The 21,104-nt window shown below is 40.2% G+C and overlaps 2 protein-coding genes across 8 annotated transcripts in view; both read right to left on the bottom strand.

Annotated features, from left to right (window-relative positions):
• LOC144517602 (PR domain zinc finger protein 12-like) lies at window positions 1-6,959 on the bottom strand. Its single transcript, XM_078249687.1, has 6 exons — window positions 6,704-6,959; window positions 4,727-4,792; window positions 4,031-4,155; window positions 1,933-2,088; window positions 664-778; window positions 1-482 (listed from the first exon to the last, which is right to left on the bottom strand). The coding sequence occupies exons 1-6, from the start codon at window positions 6,957-6,959 to the stop codon at window positions 1-3; spliced, it is 1,200 nt and encodes a 399-aa protein (XP_078105813.1).
• Window positions 6,960-17,872: 10,913 nt separating this feature from the next.
• The window catches only part of LOC144518053 (far upstream element-binding protein 3-like), a 29,383-nt gene continuing 26,151 nt past the window's right edge, over window positions 17,873-21,104 (bottom strand). For all 7 annotated transcript variants that reach the window (XM_078250424.1, XM_078250418.1, XM_078250423.1 and 4 more), the window contains one exon: window positions 17,873-21,021. In XM_078250424.1, coding sequence (XP_078106550.1) covers window positions 21,013-21,021 — 9 coding nt within the window. In that variant the 3' untranslated portion in view covers window positions 17,873-21,012. The remainder of the gene's footprint in view (window positions 21,022-21,104) is intronic.

Here is a 21,104-nt window from a genome sequence, read left to right as displayed (position 1 = left end):
TCACAGCACCATGGTGGGTACATGGTGAACCAGTGATGCTGGATGAGGCATGGTGGTCAGCTGTGGTGGGTGAGGAGGAGGTGAGTGAGTTGCGTGAGCAGCGTGCAACACCACGCTTCCCACCGCAGCGCCGGCGTCTCCTGTGGGCCGGTGCCTGGCACTCTTCTGGTGCGCCCTCAGGCCGGCCAGCTGCGAGTACGCCGACTGGCAGACGTGGCACTTGTACGGGCGCTCACCGGTGTGCAGCCGGACATGGTTTCTCAGCGTGGATGACTGGCTGAACCGGCGGTTGCAGAAGCGGCAGACAAACGGTTTGTCCAGCGTGTGGATGCGCATGTGGGAGCGCAAGTTGCTGCGGGAGTTGAAGCCGCGATGGCAGATGACGCAACGCATGCGGCCCAGACTAGAGGAGGAGGAAGAGGAGGAAGAAGAGGAGGAGGAGGAGGAGGAGGAAGAGGAGCCTTCACAGGTGTGGAATTCATCTGAGGAGGAGGAGAAACGATTCAGACTGATGCCACACTAAAACTGCATTTTGCCTGATATTAATGCTGATTAAACAGCCTTGCTAGAAAATGTAATGGTTTATTCTAACAGCTGAATGTATGGAAGCAAAATGCCGTTATATGTGGATACATTCACAGATCAATAACCAATAATCTTTACCGGTTTTGGTCTTCTTGCTCTGTTCTTCGTCTCCTCCAGGAATTCCAGGGATTCCCAGGAAGGTGTTGTGGGAGTTTCCGTACCAGACCAGCAGCTCCTGATCCGGAGGGATTGTCTGAGGAGAAATACATGGAGGTTAATTATTTATCAGTCACTGGAGGAGGACATTTTCGGATATTTTCCTGTCTTTAAACCAAAATGGCAAATACATATGTATAATGAATGTATGAATCACCAAGCACTCGATTAGAACACCTGAAATGTTCAGATCTGGGAGTTAAAATCATAGGAGGAACACTGGATTTAGTCTTAACTCTTTCAGCCAACAGAGGGCGACACACACCTGAACTCTTCTTAACGCGTCTGCTCAGCTGCTAAAGAATATGACTCGGTTTACTCAAAAAATCTCTGCATCTTTTTCACTTTCATGTTTTGTTTGCATCTTTATGGGTCTTGGATTTCTTGGTTTTACTTTAATTGTGTCTTTAATTCTTAAATTCCTGGAATTGATTTCAATTCTGCTTTATTGAATGTCTTTTGTTGTCTAAAGGCTGGATTTCATGTTTAATTCATGTAGGCTAATGTATAAAGCACATTTCAGAAACTGCTCTAGAAATAAATTATATTATATAAAATGAAATATGAACAGGATTATTTCCTATCTGCAGGCACTGGCATTAGGCTATAAATACCTTAAAATATCCCCTTCCCGTCCAGTGAAAAACCATGTATCTCCAGATGTGTTGAGGTTGAATGTTTGTTATAAACTGAAGGATGACGTGTTCCTTTATGTTAAATGCTACATAATCTAAATAAAGTCTAAGCTAAGCTTAAAAACTGGGCTGTTTTTCTGACACCATGAAGAGTTGACTTTTTAGAGATATGTGGTTCTCACAGGACAGTCAAACGTGATAATCTTACAGAAGATGATGCATTGCTGTAGATTAAACTACCCAACAGCATATAAAGGCGTTAAAATCAGCTCAAACTTAAACATCTACAGCAGTAAAATGCTATATACATATTAATGCAGCAGTATTATTAATCCAGAAACATCAGGTATAACGTAAACCACTTGACAGAGAACATTTTACTTTTTTTGATGATCAATCAGGACTTTTACTTGTAGTGGAGTATTATTACAGTGTGGTATTAGTACTTTTACTGAAGTAAAGGATCTACTTCTTCCACCACTGTTAGACAGACAACTATAGAAGAAGTGGAGTTGATATTATAGGTGTGCATGCCGACGGTGATGCGTTCACTTACCTCCACAGCCTTGTAGAAGATGCTGCTGCCAATCTGAACCACCTCCAGGTTCTGCTCCTGCTCGTTCCTCGCACACTTAATGTAAGTCATCCAGCTCCTCTGGTCCTCCTGACTCGCATCGATGAAATACCTGACCGTCCCGTCCTCATTAAACACCTGAGAGGGAGGAGAAAACATGGCCTATTATGTCTAGTTATGTTTACTATATAACTGTTTTCTGGTTGTTTTATTATCCAAGAGTTCAATAATTTGTCCCTCAGCTAGACACTGTGCCAGTGAGTAAGATACAGATTGTTGGCTAGTTACCTACAGTAGCTAGTAGTTAAACGTACTATAATGTAATTTTCTGCCACTAGGGGTCTCTTAAAATCGACTCAACTATGGATGTAAACACGGACTTTTGATGACGTTGTGAAGTTGCGTGGGATCATGGGAGTTGTTTATTGTCTTTATTGTTAACCAACATTGCCAACTAAAATGTATCTGTTCACGGACATGTTAATCTATTAAAGTTTTATTCACGTTACATTTGGTAACCGGGACTGTGTTATTATGGAACCTACACAACTTTTAGGCAAGACCCGTCCTTCAATAGCATTCACACACTACTATTGGCCAGGCGTCCATGTTTACGCAAGGTAACGTAACCCGATTTGTACAGGTCCTATCCCCTGACTAATCGGCTATCCTAATCTTAACCACTTAAGGTCAATGTCTAACCCCAACCAATCAAGGTTCTTCGTAGGGCAGGACTTGCCTAGAAGTTATGTGGGATCCATTATAACACACCGGAACACACTAGCTGGCTAATTTAGCATTATATTAATCGACTACCCAATCAGCTAAAGTTATGTGGCAAAATGTATCGTGGGGGTAGCCCAGTGCTGTTAACCATGGTTTAAACAATCATACAAAAAATAACTTATAGCATTAGCATTAGCATGAGCCACTTGTCAACGTAGCATCGCAATAAGCTGGATCGATATTGAAATATCATATTAAATTAAGTCTCTACTGTATTACTGGATTGCAAAGTGGCATGCAATTAATGACAACATAGTGTATTACTGCTACTGACTATAACTGTGACATTGTATGATTTACAGTTCTCTGACCAGGCAGTGTTTCTTGTCTTTTGATGGAAGTTAGAGCAACTAGAGGGGTCAAAGGTTATATGAAACCATTAAAAAGCGACCAAACGACACGCTCCGGGTCAATAATTAAAATTATAGATTTATCTGGGTTTGAACATTGTTGGAAACTTTTGGGATACTGTAAGTACACAACTAAAGACATGTATGCAGAAATATTACATATAATATCTTTAATCAGTCAGTCAGTTATTTAATTAGCTATCACTTAGCAATCAGTCAGGTAGTCTGGTGGTTAGTTAGCAAGCTAACAGACAGCAAGTAAGTTGGTCAGTTAATTAGCAAGCTAGCTGGCTAGCAGTCAGTCAGTTAGTTACAGGTAGCTGGTTAGCTACAGGAGCTAATTACAGATTTACAATCACTTAGCCAGCCATAGCTAGCTGACTGAATAGCAATCAGGTGGCTACAATGTGTAAAAAGTTAGTCAGTTTATTAGTTAACTAGCTTTCAGTTAGCGAGATGGTTGGTTAGAAGGTTAGAAAGCAAGCTAGCTAGCTAACAATGAGTCATATAGTCAATATAAGTCGATATACATGTAAATGTTGGTAAATGTAAATATTAAAGTTGCAGTAGGTAAGACTTATAAAAGTAACTTTCTGTCATAACTGCTGAAACTGACCCTATGTTCGAGTAGAACTACATGAAGCAGGTAATTAAAAAAAAAAATCCGGCTCCTCTGGCACCACCTACAGCCTGTAGTGCAATTTGCAAAAATCCACAGCTCCCTGTTCAGATGCACCAATCAGGGGGGGTGTCTAACTGCATGTCAATCACTGTTCATGCACACATTCTCCCTTGTGGGGGGAGGGGCTTAGGAGACCGGGTTTTAGCGGAAAGGGGGGAGGGACTGAGAAGTTGTCGATGTTCAAATATTTTGGCTAAGTCCTGGATCTTCACAATCCTACCTACAGCACCTTTAATATTGAGATACAGCAAACTTTGTTTACCTCCCACATGAGGTTGTTGTTCTTGTACAGGTCGATGTGTTCAGGTGAGATGAGGCGTCCGGTGAAAGGTCCCATCTCTGTTCCAGCTTTAATCCATGTTTTAGAGAAAATACCCAAACCTTCTCCTGAAATACAGCAGAGACAAACTGCTGTTACTGCAGGAATATATACTGTATATAACCTACATATACTACACGCCAACATTTACAGTGTAAAAACCAAACACCCAAACAGGAGCTATACATTCATACAACACACACCTCTGACAATACCAAAAGAAGTTAGCTGTAGTGAAGTCAGTTTCTTCAGCTTTCTTTCATATTTTAAATGTTTTGTCTCCTTCAGTTCATTTTATCTCTGACTGACACTGAAGGGAAATGCTTTGTAGGCTGGACTCAGACCAGTTATCACTCTGAAATCTTATTTCTTTATTATTCATATTTAGTGGATCAATGCACATTTACATACAAAGACACTCCTCAACAGGTGTTCATGAGGAGACAAAAGTGACAGGTGAGATGATGTGAGGCATGAAGGTAAAAAGCCAGAGAAAGCAGATTAAAATGAAGAGTTATTCATATGAACAAGTAGCCTTATTAAGTAGCCTATACGCTACATTTGGTTTTCATGCTAAATAACAAGAAAGACCAAGGCAGATGATGTGTTAGTTCAAAATACAAAAGAGGGACAGTTTACCTGGGACTGAACTCTGAGCGATGATCACCTCACTGGGTAAAACCAGGCTGGACAACTTCTGGACCTCTGAACACAAAATTAAGATACATGTATTGATTTGCACGCCTAGCATTATTTGACATTATTTTGTACTCTTAAAAAACTAAACTTTGATGAGTGAAATCAGAAAACTAGAAGTGACAATAAAAAAAAATACATTTTTGCAGATTTAACAGTGAGTCGGGTGAGCTGCAGCCTTGTTCTGTGTTTTATTGGAAAAGGACATGATGTTCGCAATGTTGCAAAGCTGAAGTTTCCCACAAGCAGTGACTGCAGCATGAAACTGAGCCTTGGCAAAGGGAAAAAGAAGGTTAAATGCTCTTTTTTTCTCCTTCAATAGCCGCATTATGTCTACACAACTCCCCTCTGCTGCCCACTGAGCCGCGGGGGGGGGGAATCTTAATTCATGATGACTTTTAGATGGACAGACTTTATGTATAGGCTACAAGAGAGGAAAAAGAAGAAGAGGAGAAGAAGAAGAGTCTGAGATCCCGGACAGGGTAACTCAAATGGAAAAATAGGCCTACAATAAATAAAATGATAGACTATAAGGAGATCAAAATAAAAATACAAAGAGGAACATAGAAATGTCACAACCTGTTTCACGCTCAGGGCGGAGCGTGAAACAGGTTGTGACATAAAGGAGAAAAGAGATTTAAATGGCGATAAAAGTAGAAGATTATCCGAATTTAAAACTAGAAAAGAAGAAGAAAAAAAAACTCATAAATGCCACGAGGAGAAAGTTCAGCGGATTCCGTTCACACGACGGAGAAAACGGATTTAAATTCCGGCAGAGGGAAATAATAAACCAGAAATAATCATTTACGAATGAAACGGGAGGATCATGAGTCCGGGTTCAAGCTCTTATGGCTTCTTTAAAATTGTTCCTAACGAAGTTGACCGAAAACGGAAACGAATTCCACAATAAAATGTATTTAAAATAAAAAAGAAAAAAGAAACATGAATGAAAGACAAAAAAAAGGCCGCGAGTGAAGCTTAGTTTTGTTCAAAGATTTGAACTTTAAAAGCGCAGACCCCACATTTACAAATGATTTATTAACATTAGCGACAAGTTCGGACATTCTCATTAACGATCAACAGGTGGCCGCTAAATGAATTGATAACCCTAATTTATTATTGGGGTTTTAATGATTTTGTAGAGATTGGTCGGTGGCTCGCAGATAAAGACATTCAATCTGACCCGTCACACGCCGAGTTCACCGCATTCAAACGGTTTGATCGGTTATTGATAAGGTTCATAGTATAGCTTATAGACTAATTATTTAATTTAGGATATATATATATATATATATATATATGAATCATATAAATCAACGTTGTATTGGCAGGTGAAACTCTCAACTAATTTTACACGTTTGTCAGACTTTAAACTTTTACAACAACAATATTGATTATTGTAATGCAGAAATACATCAGCATGTTAATGTTTTCGCAGGTCAATGTGATATATGTATCGTTATGGGGCTATTGTTCGATATGCTATAGTTTAAGATATAGCCTAACAATGCTTCATATTTTGTAAGATGATTTGCTTGGGAGAAAAACCTTAATCAGCAACAAGAAAAACGTACAAAATGAGGTCAAATAAAAATAGCTAGCCTATATTTCCCTTTGAAATAAAGAAAGTGGCAAAAATAAAAGTCCTTTGTTAGCCTACTTCTATCATCAGTCTAAAGCTCATCAGTCTGACATAATGATAACATTAAGATCAAAAATAAATATTGATACGATAAGATCGTAGGCTATATGACTTCGTTGATCCCACGCAAGTGATGAAGATAATAAAATAGGCTGTTTAGGAGGTAAATGTAAGCGTCAGTCTCCTGAAACTGGAGGATTAAAACATGACTTTATTATTAAAGGATATTTAAGGTGTGACGGTTAATTTAATCGGTTAATTGAAGTGTCGTTACTGACCTCCGGAGAAGGACTGCGCGAGCACCTCAGCGGTGAACGCGGTCTTGGGGCTCGCGCTCGGGGTGGTGCGGTCCTCGTGCTGCAGGTGATGCTGGTGCGGGACATGGTGGTGCTGCTCGCCCAGCACGTGCCTCCAGCGGCCGTACAGGAAGCTGTGCAGGATGTCCGAGGTGATGATGTCCGCCAGGGAGAGCGGCTGGTGCGGCTTAAAGCCCGACTTCAGGCCCAGCGAGGAGCCGGGCAACACGGAGCCCATAGCCGGACGGGAAGGAGCCGGGAGCGGGCAGAAGCTGCAGCAAGAGCCGGTGTCAGGGGACCGGAGGAGGGGGGGGGGAAAGGCCTTCAGGTGAACAAAACTTAAAAAAATAAAAATAAAAAAATCCAAACAAGTGTCAGAGTCTTGCTGGAATTAAAGCTCCACTTGTTGTTATATCCTTCTATTTCAATACAATTTGTTAATGTGTTAAAGTGTTAATAGAAGTTAGGAGTGCTGCTGATCACAAAGTGAGTTGGTCTATATACACCCTGTCTGTCTGTTGGTCTGTCTGTAATGGGCTGTAATCAGCTCCTCCAACATTTCTATAAAGAGAGGAGGGAGGAGAGTCTGTGTGTGTGTGTGTGTGTGTGTGTGTGTGTGTGTGTGTGTGTGTGTGTGTGTGTGTGTGTGTGTGTGTGTGTGTGTGTGCGTGCGTGTGTGTGTGTGTGTGCGCGTCCCCTCCACACGCTGTTGGCTCCGTTTACAGCTCCGGCTCGTGATACCCTAGAGACACTCAATTAGGATTTAATGAGAAAACAACAACAACAGAACAGAGAGCAGCAGTTAGAGACCTGTTCTCTGCTCAAGGTTTTCTGACTATACTGTGCTTTAAAGGGTCTGCTCACTGAAGCTCCTCTCCTCCATCTGATGCGAGATGTATGTCTCCACATCAACACGGTGGAGGTGAATGGATTTGAGTTTGTGCTGCTCACAGTGTTGAACAATTATATTTAAAAAATATTCAACAGAAACATCTTTTACTCTGAACGACCTGCAGAATACACCAAAAGCGCTTGTAGAGAATTATCTGAGAAGTCTAGTGTAGGCTGCTGATTTAGAGTCAAGGCAGAACATGTGGGCTAGATATAGGCTATTTGTTGTGATGTGGAGGAAAAAGGAAAAACACATTCTCTTTAATTAATAATTCTCACTTTACTTTTTGGGTAGACGATTTGTGAACGTACAGTAGAGCCTAGACACGAGTGGATATTACAGCACACATGAAAACAAAAAAGACACCATGGTTGTCAGTCGAGTTCATACTACACCATTTGGCCAAAAGTATGTGGACACCTCTTTTGTTCTGGGTCTGTGGTTTGGTGTGTCCTGAGGGGAAATGTAAGTGTTCTTCCAGCTTTGTGTACATAGTTGGATTTTATATAACCAGATTAAAGAGAAGACAGATGTGTAGCCTATACATTTGAATATGTAGCCTATTTATGTAAACAGTATATGCATCTACGTGTGTAGGCTATGTAAAATAAAACCTGCAGCTTTTTAACTGACGGTGCGATGATATTTCAGGCTACTCATTAAAACAAACCACAAATTAAATGTCTGTCTGCTCATACATATTTTGTTGATTTTTCTTCTGTACAATAATTAAAAGTTAAAGGAAAAAAAAAAAAAAAGTTAAAAGTCAAATCTTCAGCAGTGGAATGTGAGCATAGGAGAAGGAGAGACGGAGGAGGAGGAGGAGGTGTGCAGCAGTGTGAGTGACAGAGCAGGAAAACAGATTAGAGGACAGATTACCAAGACAACAGCTGCTTTCTTCATCCCTCCATTCACTCTCCTCCTCCTCCCCCTCCTGTCGTCTCTCAACAGGATTATTATTCTCTCTTTCACTCTGATCTGTATTTATGAGTTTTTAAACATTTATTGTCGACACTCGTAAGCGCGCGCGACACACACACACACACACACACACACACACACACACACACACACACACACACACACACCTTTATTGTCGTCAGTCTGTCGGTTGAAACATCAGAATCATTTAATTTCGTTTTGATCATAAACGATGATTTCCAAACTGTTGGGTGTTAAAAAGAACTGAACTTGATGTAGAAAAAAAAACAAAGATATAAAATGAACACTATTAACCATACACTCGGAGACATTTGAGTTAGGCTAAAAAAAACAGGTGAAATCTTCAACACCAGCTCTAATAAAAAAAATACAAAAAATACAAAAGATGAAAGTGAATCTGCGACATGGTTCATGTTCAAAGTTTATTTTATAGTTTGTACGATTTTGGAGTTTGGCTGAAACTGAAGCAGATCCTTCTGACTGAAATGATTCAACCTGTTGATGTTTCTGCACTGATGTGAAATATTCATCAGACAGAAAAAGAACATTTAACCACCTGTAATCTGCAGAGCCAGTTCGATTTGCTGCTATTAAATATAATATAGAACATGTATTAATCTCAATGTGTGTTTCAGTCTTAGTCTTTCAGTCCTTCTTATGAATATGGCTTTATTTTTTAACATGAAATATGGAAGTATTCAGCATATATAAAATCTTATTTATATATAATATTTCATATAATATATTAGATTTCATATTATTAAACTTTTTTCGCAGCTACAGTTTTTCTACCCGCCGTTCAGAAACACTTCGCCGGCTTCCAGCGCACCTCTGTCGGCTTCAGGAGCTGTCAGGCGGCTCGGTGAGTCCTTCAGCCGGCTCTCCGCTCACCTCCAGCGGCTTCACCGCCGGCTCTCCCCCGCAGGGCTCCCCACAGCTCCGTGCGTAACGGATCCGTGCCAAACACGGAGGCTGCGCGCTTTTGTCCCGAGAGACAGAAGAGAAGAAAAGAGAGAAAATCCGGGAATAATGGCAGATTTGCAAATGTTTTTCAATTGATTTGACTCAATGAACGCTGGATTTTCTTTTCTTTTTTTCCCCCCTGTCTCTTTCTTTCTTTTGGAGGAGAGTTTGGCTGCAGCCGCCACGCACGCGGGCCGAGCGGGAGTTTATTAATGGAGACCCGCGTCTTTATTAAAGGAGGACACGCTTTAATGAGCTTTTTACAACAAAAAAGCCCTCAGTGAGTGTGTCCCGGTGTCCTCTCCGCCTTTATACTCGCTCTATACAGCCAATAAGAAACCACTTTAGTCCCGAAAAGACGACGGGAAGTCAGGAGGCGGAGGGAGCGGCAGGTGACTGGCACGCGTAAAGACAAGAGGACAACAGGAGAGGAGAGGAGAAGAGAAGAGAAGAGAAGAGAAGAGAGGAGAGGAGAGGAGAGGAGAAGAGAAGAGAAGAGAAGAGAGGAGAGGAGAGGAGAGGAGTGGTAGAGCTTAGGATGGAGAGGAGGTGAATGGAGAAGAAAGAGAAGAGAGGAGGAGGAGGTGGTGGTGGTGGGAATGAGCCCAAATGGCGCACTAATATTGTTCCGCTAACGTGATTAGGCGCCGTACTGCGGCCTCATTAGTATTCATGCTAATAATCCTCCTTTAAAAAGCTTTTTAATAATCATCAGCAGGCAGAGAGAGAGAAGCTGTCAGCTGCTCGGGACTCAAAATCAAACGCTCCCTCTTCTTGTTCACCGTTTCTTTTTTTCTTCTGCAGCTTGTCACCGTATTTCCCCCGCTCTGTTGAATCATCTGCATGTCGAGGGGGTTGTTCATGAGAATATGTTTCACAGAATGGACATTATTTTAGTTTTTGTTCAAATTCAGAGATATTAAAATGAACAAAGGATGTCCTAAAAGTGCAGGACATCCTTTATTTTATAGATTGCAGAAAATATATGAATGTAATATTAACTTTATTGATTAAACAAACAAACATATACTAACAAACAACATAATAAAACATATTTTCTTTAACAATGAATTCAACAGATTCATTGTGAAAGAAAATATGTTTGGGATTCTGTAGGCTTGTAGATTCTTTATTTTGAGATGTTCTCTCTGTAGAACCAGATGAGCTGCTGTTTATCTCATACTGTGAACTGTTAAAGCAGTCAGTCAGACTGATCAGGCACTAATGGAGGTCACTAATTGATGAGGAGTCTGATTGGCAGGTTGACTAAACGTCTACAGATAGACTAGAACAGATAATCATGCAGAGATATCATGTTGTCAGACAGATGCTGCTTACATCAGGGTTTTATTAGAGACGTGGCACACTCACCCATACTGGTCTGTACTGTGGCTGGTGATTAGAGGCTGGTGTACTGGTTATATTGGTTCAACAGCTAGTGCTAGTGCGTGATATGGCTCAAATGTTCTATCACAGTATAAATGTTGTATTCTAAAATGAATATATACGTTGCGATTGACTGAATTTAGCTAAGCAACTGTTTATAGATGAAATAACCAGATTTGAGTGTCTACACAATATGTTTTCTTTTTTGTATTTTTTGCCGTCTCATCATCTTCTAACTTTCTTTGTTAATTTGTATATGTATATTTGTTAATCTCTAATACTTCTGTACCTGTCCATTCCCGGGGGAAATGTACTATGTGAATGAATGAACGAATGGGGTCGAGGGGGGGTATGAAGGGTGGGGGGGGGGGGGGTCCATTGTGAGAGTATGGAGGTGGAAGGAGAAAGGAGGAGAGAGAAAATGGAGGAATGAATGACTGAAGTATGAGAAAGAGAAGCGTTAGTGAGTATAGAAGAGGGGTGGACCTGAATGAGGGGAAAGGGATTTACGTTATTGTGCATTTACGATTTAACTGTGCCTTGCTCAAAAAAATAAACAAAACATTACAACAACAACAACATATTTGAGTGTCTGTGTTTGAATAATCTAGTTGATCAAAGACCTGACAAATTCATCTGACCATAAACCAGTGTGTTTATTGACTCACATGTTCAAACACTCAGTGAGACTATAGGCAGAGAAATTTCAAATATTCAGTGGTTAATATAATCAGATGTTGACTAGTAGTTGGTGGCTATATGCATTATCTTCTAGCCAACTTGACCTCGTGAAAATTAAGTTAATTTGCATCTAATCTGCATGTTTTGTTTTGACAGGTAATGTTGCTTTAACGTGGTTTTAATTAATGGATCTGCAAACTGTTCACTGTCAACACATTTCGTTTGTTTTCGTACAGTTTCGTGTCCTGGCGACTGGCTCCTGATAACAGTTTTCTGCAGACAACTCAAGAATCTCTTGTTTAAGGTTCAGGAGAGACGGTGGTCTTGGTTAAACATTGAAGCACAAGACAGGAGACAAGTTTCAGTAGCATAAAGATAAGAGCAGTATCTGTACCTCTGTCATGTCCTGTGTGGTGCATATACATTTTCAAAACTTATTTGGCGAAGCATATTTATGCTATAGGCCTACACAGTAAATAGCTTTTGTTTTCACAGCATAATGAAAGGGGTTCATCCTCTGGGGAGCAGGAACATCTACAGCAAGTTTCCTAAAATTCAGTGCAGTACTTTTGAAGATTTTTTTAACTTAAAATTTGTGAATTTGATCACGCTTGAATCTAAATAATAAAGTTGAGTGTGAGTTGTGGATCCCTGCGCTGTCAGTATGTGTGCTGACGTCTACAGAATAAAACACAGTATCTTGTTGTACCTGGAGTCCGCTGACACACTTGTCTCCGACGTCCAGCCAGACCGAGTCGGCCCCCAGCTCGGACGTCCCCTCTCCTTACAGGATGTAGTAGATCAGCAGTCAAGTGAGGGACAATGGAGGTCGTCACCTCGAAGCTCAGAGCTGTTTGTGATCGGCGCTGAAGACGAACGTCTGACTGTCGAAATCCACGAGTCCAACACCTGATCCCGTTTGTCCTGAAGTACAAAAAGTCTAAACATATAAAGAGTTCATCCTCTGAGTTGCAGGGACGTGATCTGGACACCTAATGAAAATCTACTGACCCGATGGTTCAATAGCAGGGATCATCCTCTGAGGAGTGGGACAGACTGACATCTCCATCTGCGACTGGGGAAGGAAAAATACAATGCATGCCAAAAGTATGTGGACACCTCTTTAAGGTCAGATTTCTGGCTTTTAGTTCCAATGAAGTAAAATGTTAATGCAGTATACAATTATATTTTAAAGTTGCCATATTATGCTGATTTTCAGGTTCATAATTGTAATTTGAGATTGTATCAGAATAGGTTTACATGGTTTAATTTTCAAAAAACACCATATTTTTCTTGTACTGCACAGTGCTGCAGATCCTCTTTTCACACTGTGTTCAAGTCTCTGTTTTAGCTACAGAGTGAGACCTCGCAACTTCTGTAACATCTTTGTTGTCAGTTGCACATGCGCAGTAGCTAGGTAAGGACTACATGAGCTAGCTAGGTGTTTCTGCAACTTCGGCCCGTACAAGGCAGGATTAGCCGGGAGACTTCTTCTAAACGAGGGCGCACTTCCAACTTTGTGTGGAATACCTGCAGAACAGGGACATGTAAGTAGTTCTATACAATCTATTTTGTAGATTAGGGTGAATTTGTGTGTGTTGTAGTAGTGTTTTGCCATTGAGAACGAGCTAGCATGCTAACGGTTAGCCCCCTAGGTCCCTCGTCTCGGCTAGGTACGTAGAAAGCCGTGCAGATTTTGAACAGCTCACCCGGAGACTGAAGGCAGGACACATTCAGAAACCCATATCTCACTCAGAACGGCATGGATGTTTTTTTTTCAAAATTTGTATGCGTGTGGAAGCACCAGAGACACTAAATAACACCCCAAATCCCAGAAAAAATGTTTTTTCCATGATATGGGCATTTTAAACAATGCTTATGTTTGTCTGTTTCCTGTTTTAACATGAAACAACACAGCTCTATAAAAACAATGGTTTTCCCAGTTTGCTGTGGAAGAACAAGTATCCCTTAACATTGCATCCATAATGGGTGATTCTGAGCCTCATGTTTTGTGTCCAGGGCCAAAGTTCAGTGTCAGTGTAGAAAGTAATTTGTCCTTTCTATAGAAAGGGGTGGATGGGTATATAAGCTTTTTATATGGGAGTACTTCACAGATTTATCATCACACTCTTATAACTCTGTCAGAACACTTTTGTGTTGATTTTTCAAAGCAACATTGGACTGGATCACTGTGATCCAGTTGCAAACAATTTAAGATTAGCAAATCAGGATAATCAGTGCTCTAAATAGGACTACATATCACAATGTAGAATAGAATAGTATGTGAAGAGACAGAAAACAACATGGGGGATGCACTTGTCAGAAACAACTTTTGACTGTGTCATTTTAATGTATGAATCAAATAAAAGTTTTGTTTTTTGTTTTGATATTGATTTTGGGGGAATTAATTAATGAGGACAAAATCCTTGTTTTTTTAAACTTTACTACCGGATGCCTAATACCCACTGTATCAGCTGAACAAATCAAGATATATACTACCTGATGCAAATGAAGTATTATTAGACAAATTGTAAAATTTTGTTCCTGAATCCACGCTTTTGATGGAATCAGGATACTCCTGATGTTTTTAGATCAAAAGGTATCCCAAACCAAAACTAGATTACATGATCTTATCCAATTTCAGAATATCCCCCCCCCCCTTTTGAACAACTCATTTTTTAAGATTGGACCCAATCCATTTGCCGAAATCTGATCAGATTACTCCTGAAACCATTTGTGGAGGCTGTTACCCTGTCACATATGGTCAGCCGTCCACATACTTTTGGCCACGTAGTGTGGTGGATTGAGACATAGTTTATTGCCCTTGTTGGTCCCTGAGCATCATAGAAAAAATTTGGACTAGATCCAGATTGCCATCACTTTAATGTTTAATCAGGTCTGACACACAGTTCATCTGTACTTACAGAGCTGCATCCTGTACTTAATGACCACACACACACACACACACGCACGCACACACGCACGCACGCACGCACACACCTTGTTTCCGGTCCGATTTCTCCATCAGTCATTACCTCCACCATCTCTCTTATCTTTTCATCCCTATATTTTTATTCCCTCTTCCTCCATTTTATCCTCCCTCTCCATCAACCTTATCTTTTATTTATTATTTACCATAAAGTCCCATTTCCTCTCTGTCTCCATCCTCTTCATCTCCTTTCATTCTAGCCTCTGATTCTGTCAAAATAAAAAAGTCCCCGAATAACTGCCCCCCTCTGAGAGATTTTATTTATTTGAAAATAATAAAGTCTCAGCTGCTGCTTGAAACACTGTCAATTAAAATGACAAAGAACAGGAGTCCTGACCACCAACACTGATCTAAATCCTAAAATATGAACAATGACAGTCAGAAGTGATGTTTTCATGCTAATTATGCTTATTGTCTCTGGAGAGTCTAAAGAGAAAGTCTGAAATAGTTTGGGAATAACTTTCTTATGCACAACATAATGAGATACATGATAGAAAAATATCTTTGGGGATATGTAGTTTACCTAATGGATCTAATAACTTGTGTGCATAGGTGATTGATTTGTGCACATAAAACATGAAATTGCGCTGGTAAGAAAAAAAAAAAAAAAGCTATGCAGCGGCTGATTGTAGCTTCTTATATAAGGCACAGACATGACAGTTGTATCAATCTCAACATCTAACTTTTAGAGAGAAAGAGAGGAGATAAGATACCAAAACAAGTGCAATGCATTAATGTCAACACCTACACGGAAACAGAAATCCTTCAGAAGCTGCAGAAAAAGAAGAGCTGCAGGCCTGACCGCTCTTCTTCCTCTGTCTGCTCTTCCTCCCTCACAGCCTTTTCATTGATCCCTGGAGGTCAGTATGTGTGTGTGTGATTACAGTAATGTCTTAATGACGGATGACATCACGCCGTCAGCCAGACCATCTGTCTCCGCTCTGGGAACATGAATAAATGATAAATCCCACTTTTCATGTCAGGACATGAAAAAAAAAAAAAAAAGAAATGCTGTGACGGAAGCTCAGATGCACTGACCCCGAGTCAGCTTTAGCTAACTTGCTAACACTAGTCAGCCACATTTTTTCAGCTTCTTTCTATTTTCTTTGTAATGTTTTGTTTACTACACCTTAGTTTGTTCATCATTTTATTCAATAAAGTCCTGTTGCAATAGATGCAAAGCTGTCTGGATGCTAACAGAAGGCTACAGTAAGTTTTCACAGTGTATTACCAGCTGTATTAGTATGACGTCCTCGTTTATATTTTGACAGTTGAGCTTCAATTAAATGAAATCAATCAATCTCTGGGTCTCCATTTATCGAAAGGTTAGATCTGTTAGGACGGCACCAGTCTGGATAAACGGAAGTACATTTGTAGGATGAAGCCTGTGTGTTGCTGTTCTCAAAATCCCTTCGCTTCGGAAAGCAACAAACTGCTGAGCTAGCAAGCTACACACTGAAAATGGCAAGTTTTGAAGAAAATTTGGATTGTGCAACAAGGCAGGCCTGCTTGGTTCTTTCGGGGAATGATTGTAAAGATTTACAAAGAATATGTTCACGGCATTGACTATAACTGGGACGTTTTGGGACCGATTGGTGGGGATTTCTATGGACAAAATACACACGGCGATACACTGGTAAGAGCAAATTACGTTTAACCATGTAACCAGCTAATTTAAAGTGCTCATATTATGCTCATTTTCAGGTTCATAATTGTATTTAGAGGTTGTACCAGAAAAGGTTTACATGGTTTCATTTTCAAAAAAACATATTTTTGTTGTACTGTACATTGCTGCAGCTCCTCTTTTCACCCTGTGTGTTGAGCTCTCTGTTTTAGCTACAGAGTGAGGCATCTCACTTCTGTTCCATCTTTGTTGGGAGTTACACATGACGCAGTAGCTAGGTAGGTACTGCTAGCTAATCAGAAGCAGAGTATGAGGGCGTGCTACGCTAGCAGCTAGGCGAGCATTATAATGTGTGTTACAAAGTCGCGAAGTAAAGGCTGGTCGTCACGGAATTAAGGCTGGACTACAATAGAGCTGTTTGGAGCAGTTTGTGAACAGTGTTTTCTGTTGGCGATAAATTTCTTTAGGGTGGACTTTGGGCTTTTTCACGTAAACCTATAACATGCACAAAAAAGATGTATAACACAATAAAGGAAACCACAAAAGGGAAAAAGCCAAAAAGCATAATATGAGCACTTTTCAAAAGCTCACTGGTGGAAGTGTTTTAAAAAGTAAGTCAAGGCATGTGTTTAGGAAGTACTAAGCATACGACTGGATAAACAAGACTTAGATTATACTGCACGAGTTGTGCGAGTTTGTAAAAAGATGTTTTGATATGGTTTTGCTGTGGTTGAGAAAGCGGCTTCAATGCATCAAGGATTTACTCCGTTCCTGGATTGTCCGTTCACCGTGGAGGCATGCGACAAAAACAAAGTCATCAAGAACGTAAGGCAATACTCCGTGAGTAATTTATATACAAATGGTGATTTTTGATAGTCTGGCTATCACCAGACCAAGCTCAATCTTTTAAGATTGAACGTTAGTCTGGGGAGTCTGCTCTGTATTTTCTACTGCACAAGAGGTGTGATCAACGGGCATAGCTCAAATGACTCTGTACGCAATTGGATAGTCCTTCAACCAATCAGACCAACCATCCGGGTGACGTACTTTGAAAACAGCTGCGACAGCGGAATCAACGGGTTGCTGCGCTTGGGTGGCCGCCATATTGAATGTAAACAAAAAGCTGCTTGCCGTCACTTCTCCATCGTCATCGTGTTAAACCCGCCAATAGCGCGCCAGGTGGATAAGCCAGTTTGTGATTGGTCCCTGTAGATTTGTAACGGAAGCAGGATCGAAAAATGTACAGGTTTCCAGCCTGAGCTGCAGGGCGAAATCAAATCGCTGGCAGATCGGGCTGGGTTTACCCAGTATAGATTTTCGAGGGTGAAATACTCTTTTAAGTCTGACTTAATTTAGCTTCAGTAACCTGAAGTCACACTTACTGACATCAGGCTTCTTTATGACCTTAAAATAATTAAACAGAAACACGATTTCTGAGACCAGCTTCACGTCATCCCTGAACAGAAGAAGCTTCTGCGACTACATTGAATAGTATCTAATTTAGGTGTCAAGTGGCCTGATCATTTGTGTTGAACATTAAGAACTTGTTTAGGAAAACTTTGATCACTTTTGCCAAATCCCATAACATTGGTTTAGTTTAGTTCACGTTTCATTTTCTATCCTTTGTGAATCTTGTGACACTTAAGTAAAATAGATTCATAAAAACACAATCAGTCAGAAAGAATGAGCCTGTTTATTAGCCCTCATGTTAATCATCATCATCATCCATCTTCCCATTTCTCGGCCACCGACAGTCTCGTGGCTCGGGTTCATACACAACTCGGTCAATAGAATCTAATAGAAAAATCTGCAGGTTACAGTTAGGACGTCTGTCCGTTAGAAAAACAACAGAAACCAAGAAACCAAAAAGCTCCCTATAACCCCTTCAGGACGAGGGGTCAGGACTAGGAAGATCTAAACCGGAGTGGAAGGGTGATGTCGTGTTCAGTCCTGGCCCTGGGACGTTGGAAAGGTGTGACCCCGCTGACTAGTTATTAACTATTTTAAACCCAGTGTGGTTTCTAACAGTCGACACCTAGGAACCCTGGAACTGGGGCTGGACATCGAGCCACCGTCCACTCCAGTGTTTTTTAATTATTTTTCGGGGAGCAAAACCCCCTCACTACAGCTCTCCTAGTCTCGGAGCCGCCACGCTAACGAGCTCGGGGACAGTTCAACGCGCCTGGTCCGATTACAGACGTGTTAAAAATCACAAATCCCACTAACTTTTTAAATGTGGTGACGTCCGGACAGATGGAGACAGACAGACAAGAAGAGGAGATGGAGACAGTTAGCCTAGCAGTCTTGAGAAAATAACACATACTCAGCTTTTCTTTGCAAATCGGTTAGACACAACACGTGAATTAAACAATATAATTTTTAACAGGATAACAAAGTACATTTTTAACTGGAGAGCACCCGCCAGAGAGTGGAAATTTACACAAACCATATTATCTTATCGACAAACTGAATATTCAAACTGGATAAAGAGATTTAAATAGACCCTTGTACAGGAGAACTCATTATTATCGTTGTCATTATTATTATCATCATCTTCACACATACAAGAAGCACAACCACTGATTCAATATTCAACTCAACAGCCGCCAGATCTCCCTCAACGCAAGACAAATCTCTCTGTGGTCCGACACACAACGTTTAGCTAACGCACAAAAATACGACACACGCTGCAAACAAACATACAGCTAAGGTTGGAATTACACCTCTACGAAGGTGCACAAACCTCTCTTTGTATTTATGCAAGGAGGGCTTTAGGGGTGTAACTTTAAAGTCTTCCTAATCTAAACAACATGTGTTAAACAATCCAAAAACCTGTTGGGAGTTGGGTTCGAAAAGTAAAAGCAAAAAATACTTCCATGATCGTATAAAATAGCCACGGAAATTTGACAACCGTGCATGTTCGAGAAGCATAATCCAGCCTTAACAGACACACAACATACAGCCAACATACACACCGTTTAACTCCGACACACCACACGTCTAACACACAAGTTTAGCTACAAGTTCACAAAACACAGTTTAGCTAACACATTCAGGGCCATTAAGCTACAACACAGTTTTGCTAATGTTCATAGTTTAACTAACAGGGTCGTACTGCCAGCGCACTAGCTAACGATTTATTTAACTGATGCTGTATTCATGTCATGTTTAGAGAATAAGGGAGATTTTAAGAACCCTAACAAATTATTCAAAGATAATGCTCCCTTAGCTAGCCATGTAGTTAGAGTAGATCAATGTGTTTGAATGTTTAACATTGTTATAGCAGTTATTTCTAACTAGCAGAGTGGATTATATTCGTGTTTATTGGGTTTTATTTAGATGTTAATGCCAGTGAAGGTTCTTTGGAGCCATTTTGTCACTGGTTGCTGATATGTTTTTTACAATTACAACTGGGAAGCTGAAGTGAACGTTTTGTTCTTACTCTGCTATTTGCGATAAATCGTGAGCGCTGCAAAGTTAAATTAGTGCACATGTTTAGCAAGTAGCTACACAACCAGTAGACTCTGCTAACACACACTGGAAAACAGAAACAGTTCAGCCTCCACTTTGATTCAACTAACACAAATTCGTAACGTGCATGTTCAGTAAAAGCTAACTCAAACCGCTAAGCTAACGCACACAGCTAACACAAACATTGTTCAGACAACACACCTTTCAGTTAACATTCAGCTAATAAAACACAGCTAATAGAAACAGTTTAACCACCACATTCATTCAGCCAACACAGTTGAGGTAACACATATGTTTGCTAACATTGTTCGTGTGTTAACACACATTTAGCTAACTTGCGCGTTTAGCTAACACGCCAGTTTACATCGCTAATAGAATCGATAACTTCATTGTTCAGCTCCTAACACTTCTTCTATAAACAAATCAGCAAAGTAGAAATGCAGAACTAAGTTACAATAACAATAATAAAGTTTCACGTTGTAAGAAAATAGTAATTTATCCCCTTTTTGTAATGAAAGTTGAGGCGGGGAAACATGGTGTCGGCTAGAGGTTTAAATCCTGTGCAGGACACAAACTGTTTGACCACAGAGAGATCTGGCTTTAGACAACGCAATATAAATCGTCATTTATTCATCATTACATCATAAAAACTAAAGAGTCACTATAGAGATACAGGAATAAGAACTATCATCAAACCAAAAGAAAACAATAAACGCGTCATTGCACCTCCAAGATGGCGACTAAACAGGTAAAATTAGATCGAGAACAAACAGACCCAGCGAGCACAAATTTAGTACAAAAAACAGTTTTGTCTCTGACGGTAAAACATTAAATTTCCACCTGACGCTATTAAAATATTTCTATGCCAAAATAAAAAAAAAAATATATAACTGAGAGTCAACACACACAATCTGACGCATGCTTTAAAACATTATCATAAACAAAATAATAATAATAATAATATCTGATTTTATTACTCAAGACTGCTAAGCCTTATACCGTTTTCTTATTGGAAAATAAAACTAGACAAAATATAGATTATACTGAATTTTTTTGTTCAAAGCCACACTGATACATCTTTAAGTTCAAGTTTGATAAAAAATAAAACAAAAAGAAAAACCAGGTCTACACTGTGGAGACCAAAGGCTAGTCCAAAAAAATCTGCCCGACAAAATATCAACTTTGTAAGGTTAAAAAACAGAAAGAAAAGAGTTCGTGATTTTTCAGTTAATCCTTATTTTTCTCTACAAAAGGAAGGAGGAAGCGGCAGAGCGTTGCTAGGAAACCCCGATTCGGTTGCCGTCGACGACCATCCGAGGCCTTCACCGGTGACGAATGAGTCTCTAGTGATCCTAAAGAGACAGGAAATGACATCATTGTGTGTATTGTATGTTTAACTTTTGTAGCAGTAGTGAGGTTTGTTGTTTAAAATCCT

This window comes from Sander vitreus, chromosome 5 (genome assembly GCF_031162955.1).
Source record: "Sander vitreus isolate 19-12246 chromosome 5, sanVit1, whole genome shotgun sequence".
In the NCBI taxonomy this organism is placed as follows: domain Eukaryota; kingdom Metazoa; phylum Chordata; class Actinopteri; order Perciformes; family Percidae; genus Sander; species Sander vitreus.
The sequence above is the reverse complement of the archived record's forward strand: the minus strand, read 5'-3'. Positions and strand labels throughout refer to the sequence as shown.

Excerpts from the sequence above, each read along its gene's own strand:
- LOC144517602 (XM_078249687.1), bottom strand. The coding sequence starts at position 6,959 with ATGGGCTCCGTGTTGCCCGGCTCCTCGCTGGGCCTGAAGTCGGGCTTT. Across the intron at positions 4,793-6,703 it reads CGCGCAGTCCTTCTCCGGAG|AGGTCCAGAAGTTGTCCAGC; the intron begins GTCAGTAACGAC and ends TTTTGTGTTCAG. Across the intron at positions 779-1,932 it reads TCTTCTACAAGGCTGTGGAG|ACAATCCCTCCGGATCAGGA; the intron begins GTAAGTGAACGC and ends ATTTCTCCTCAG.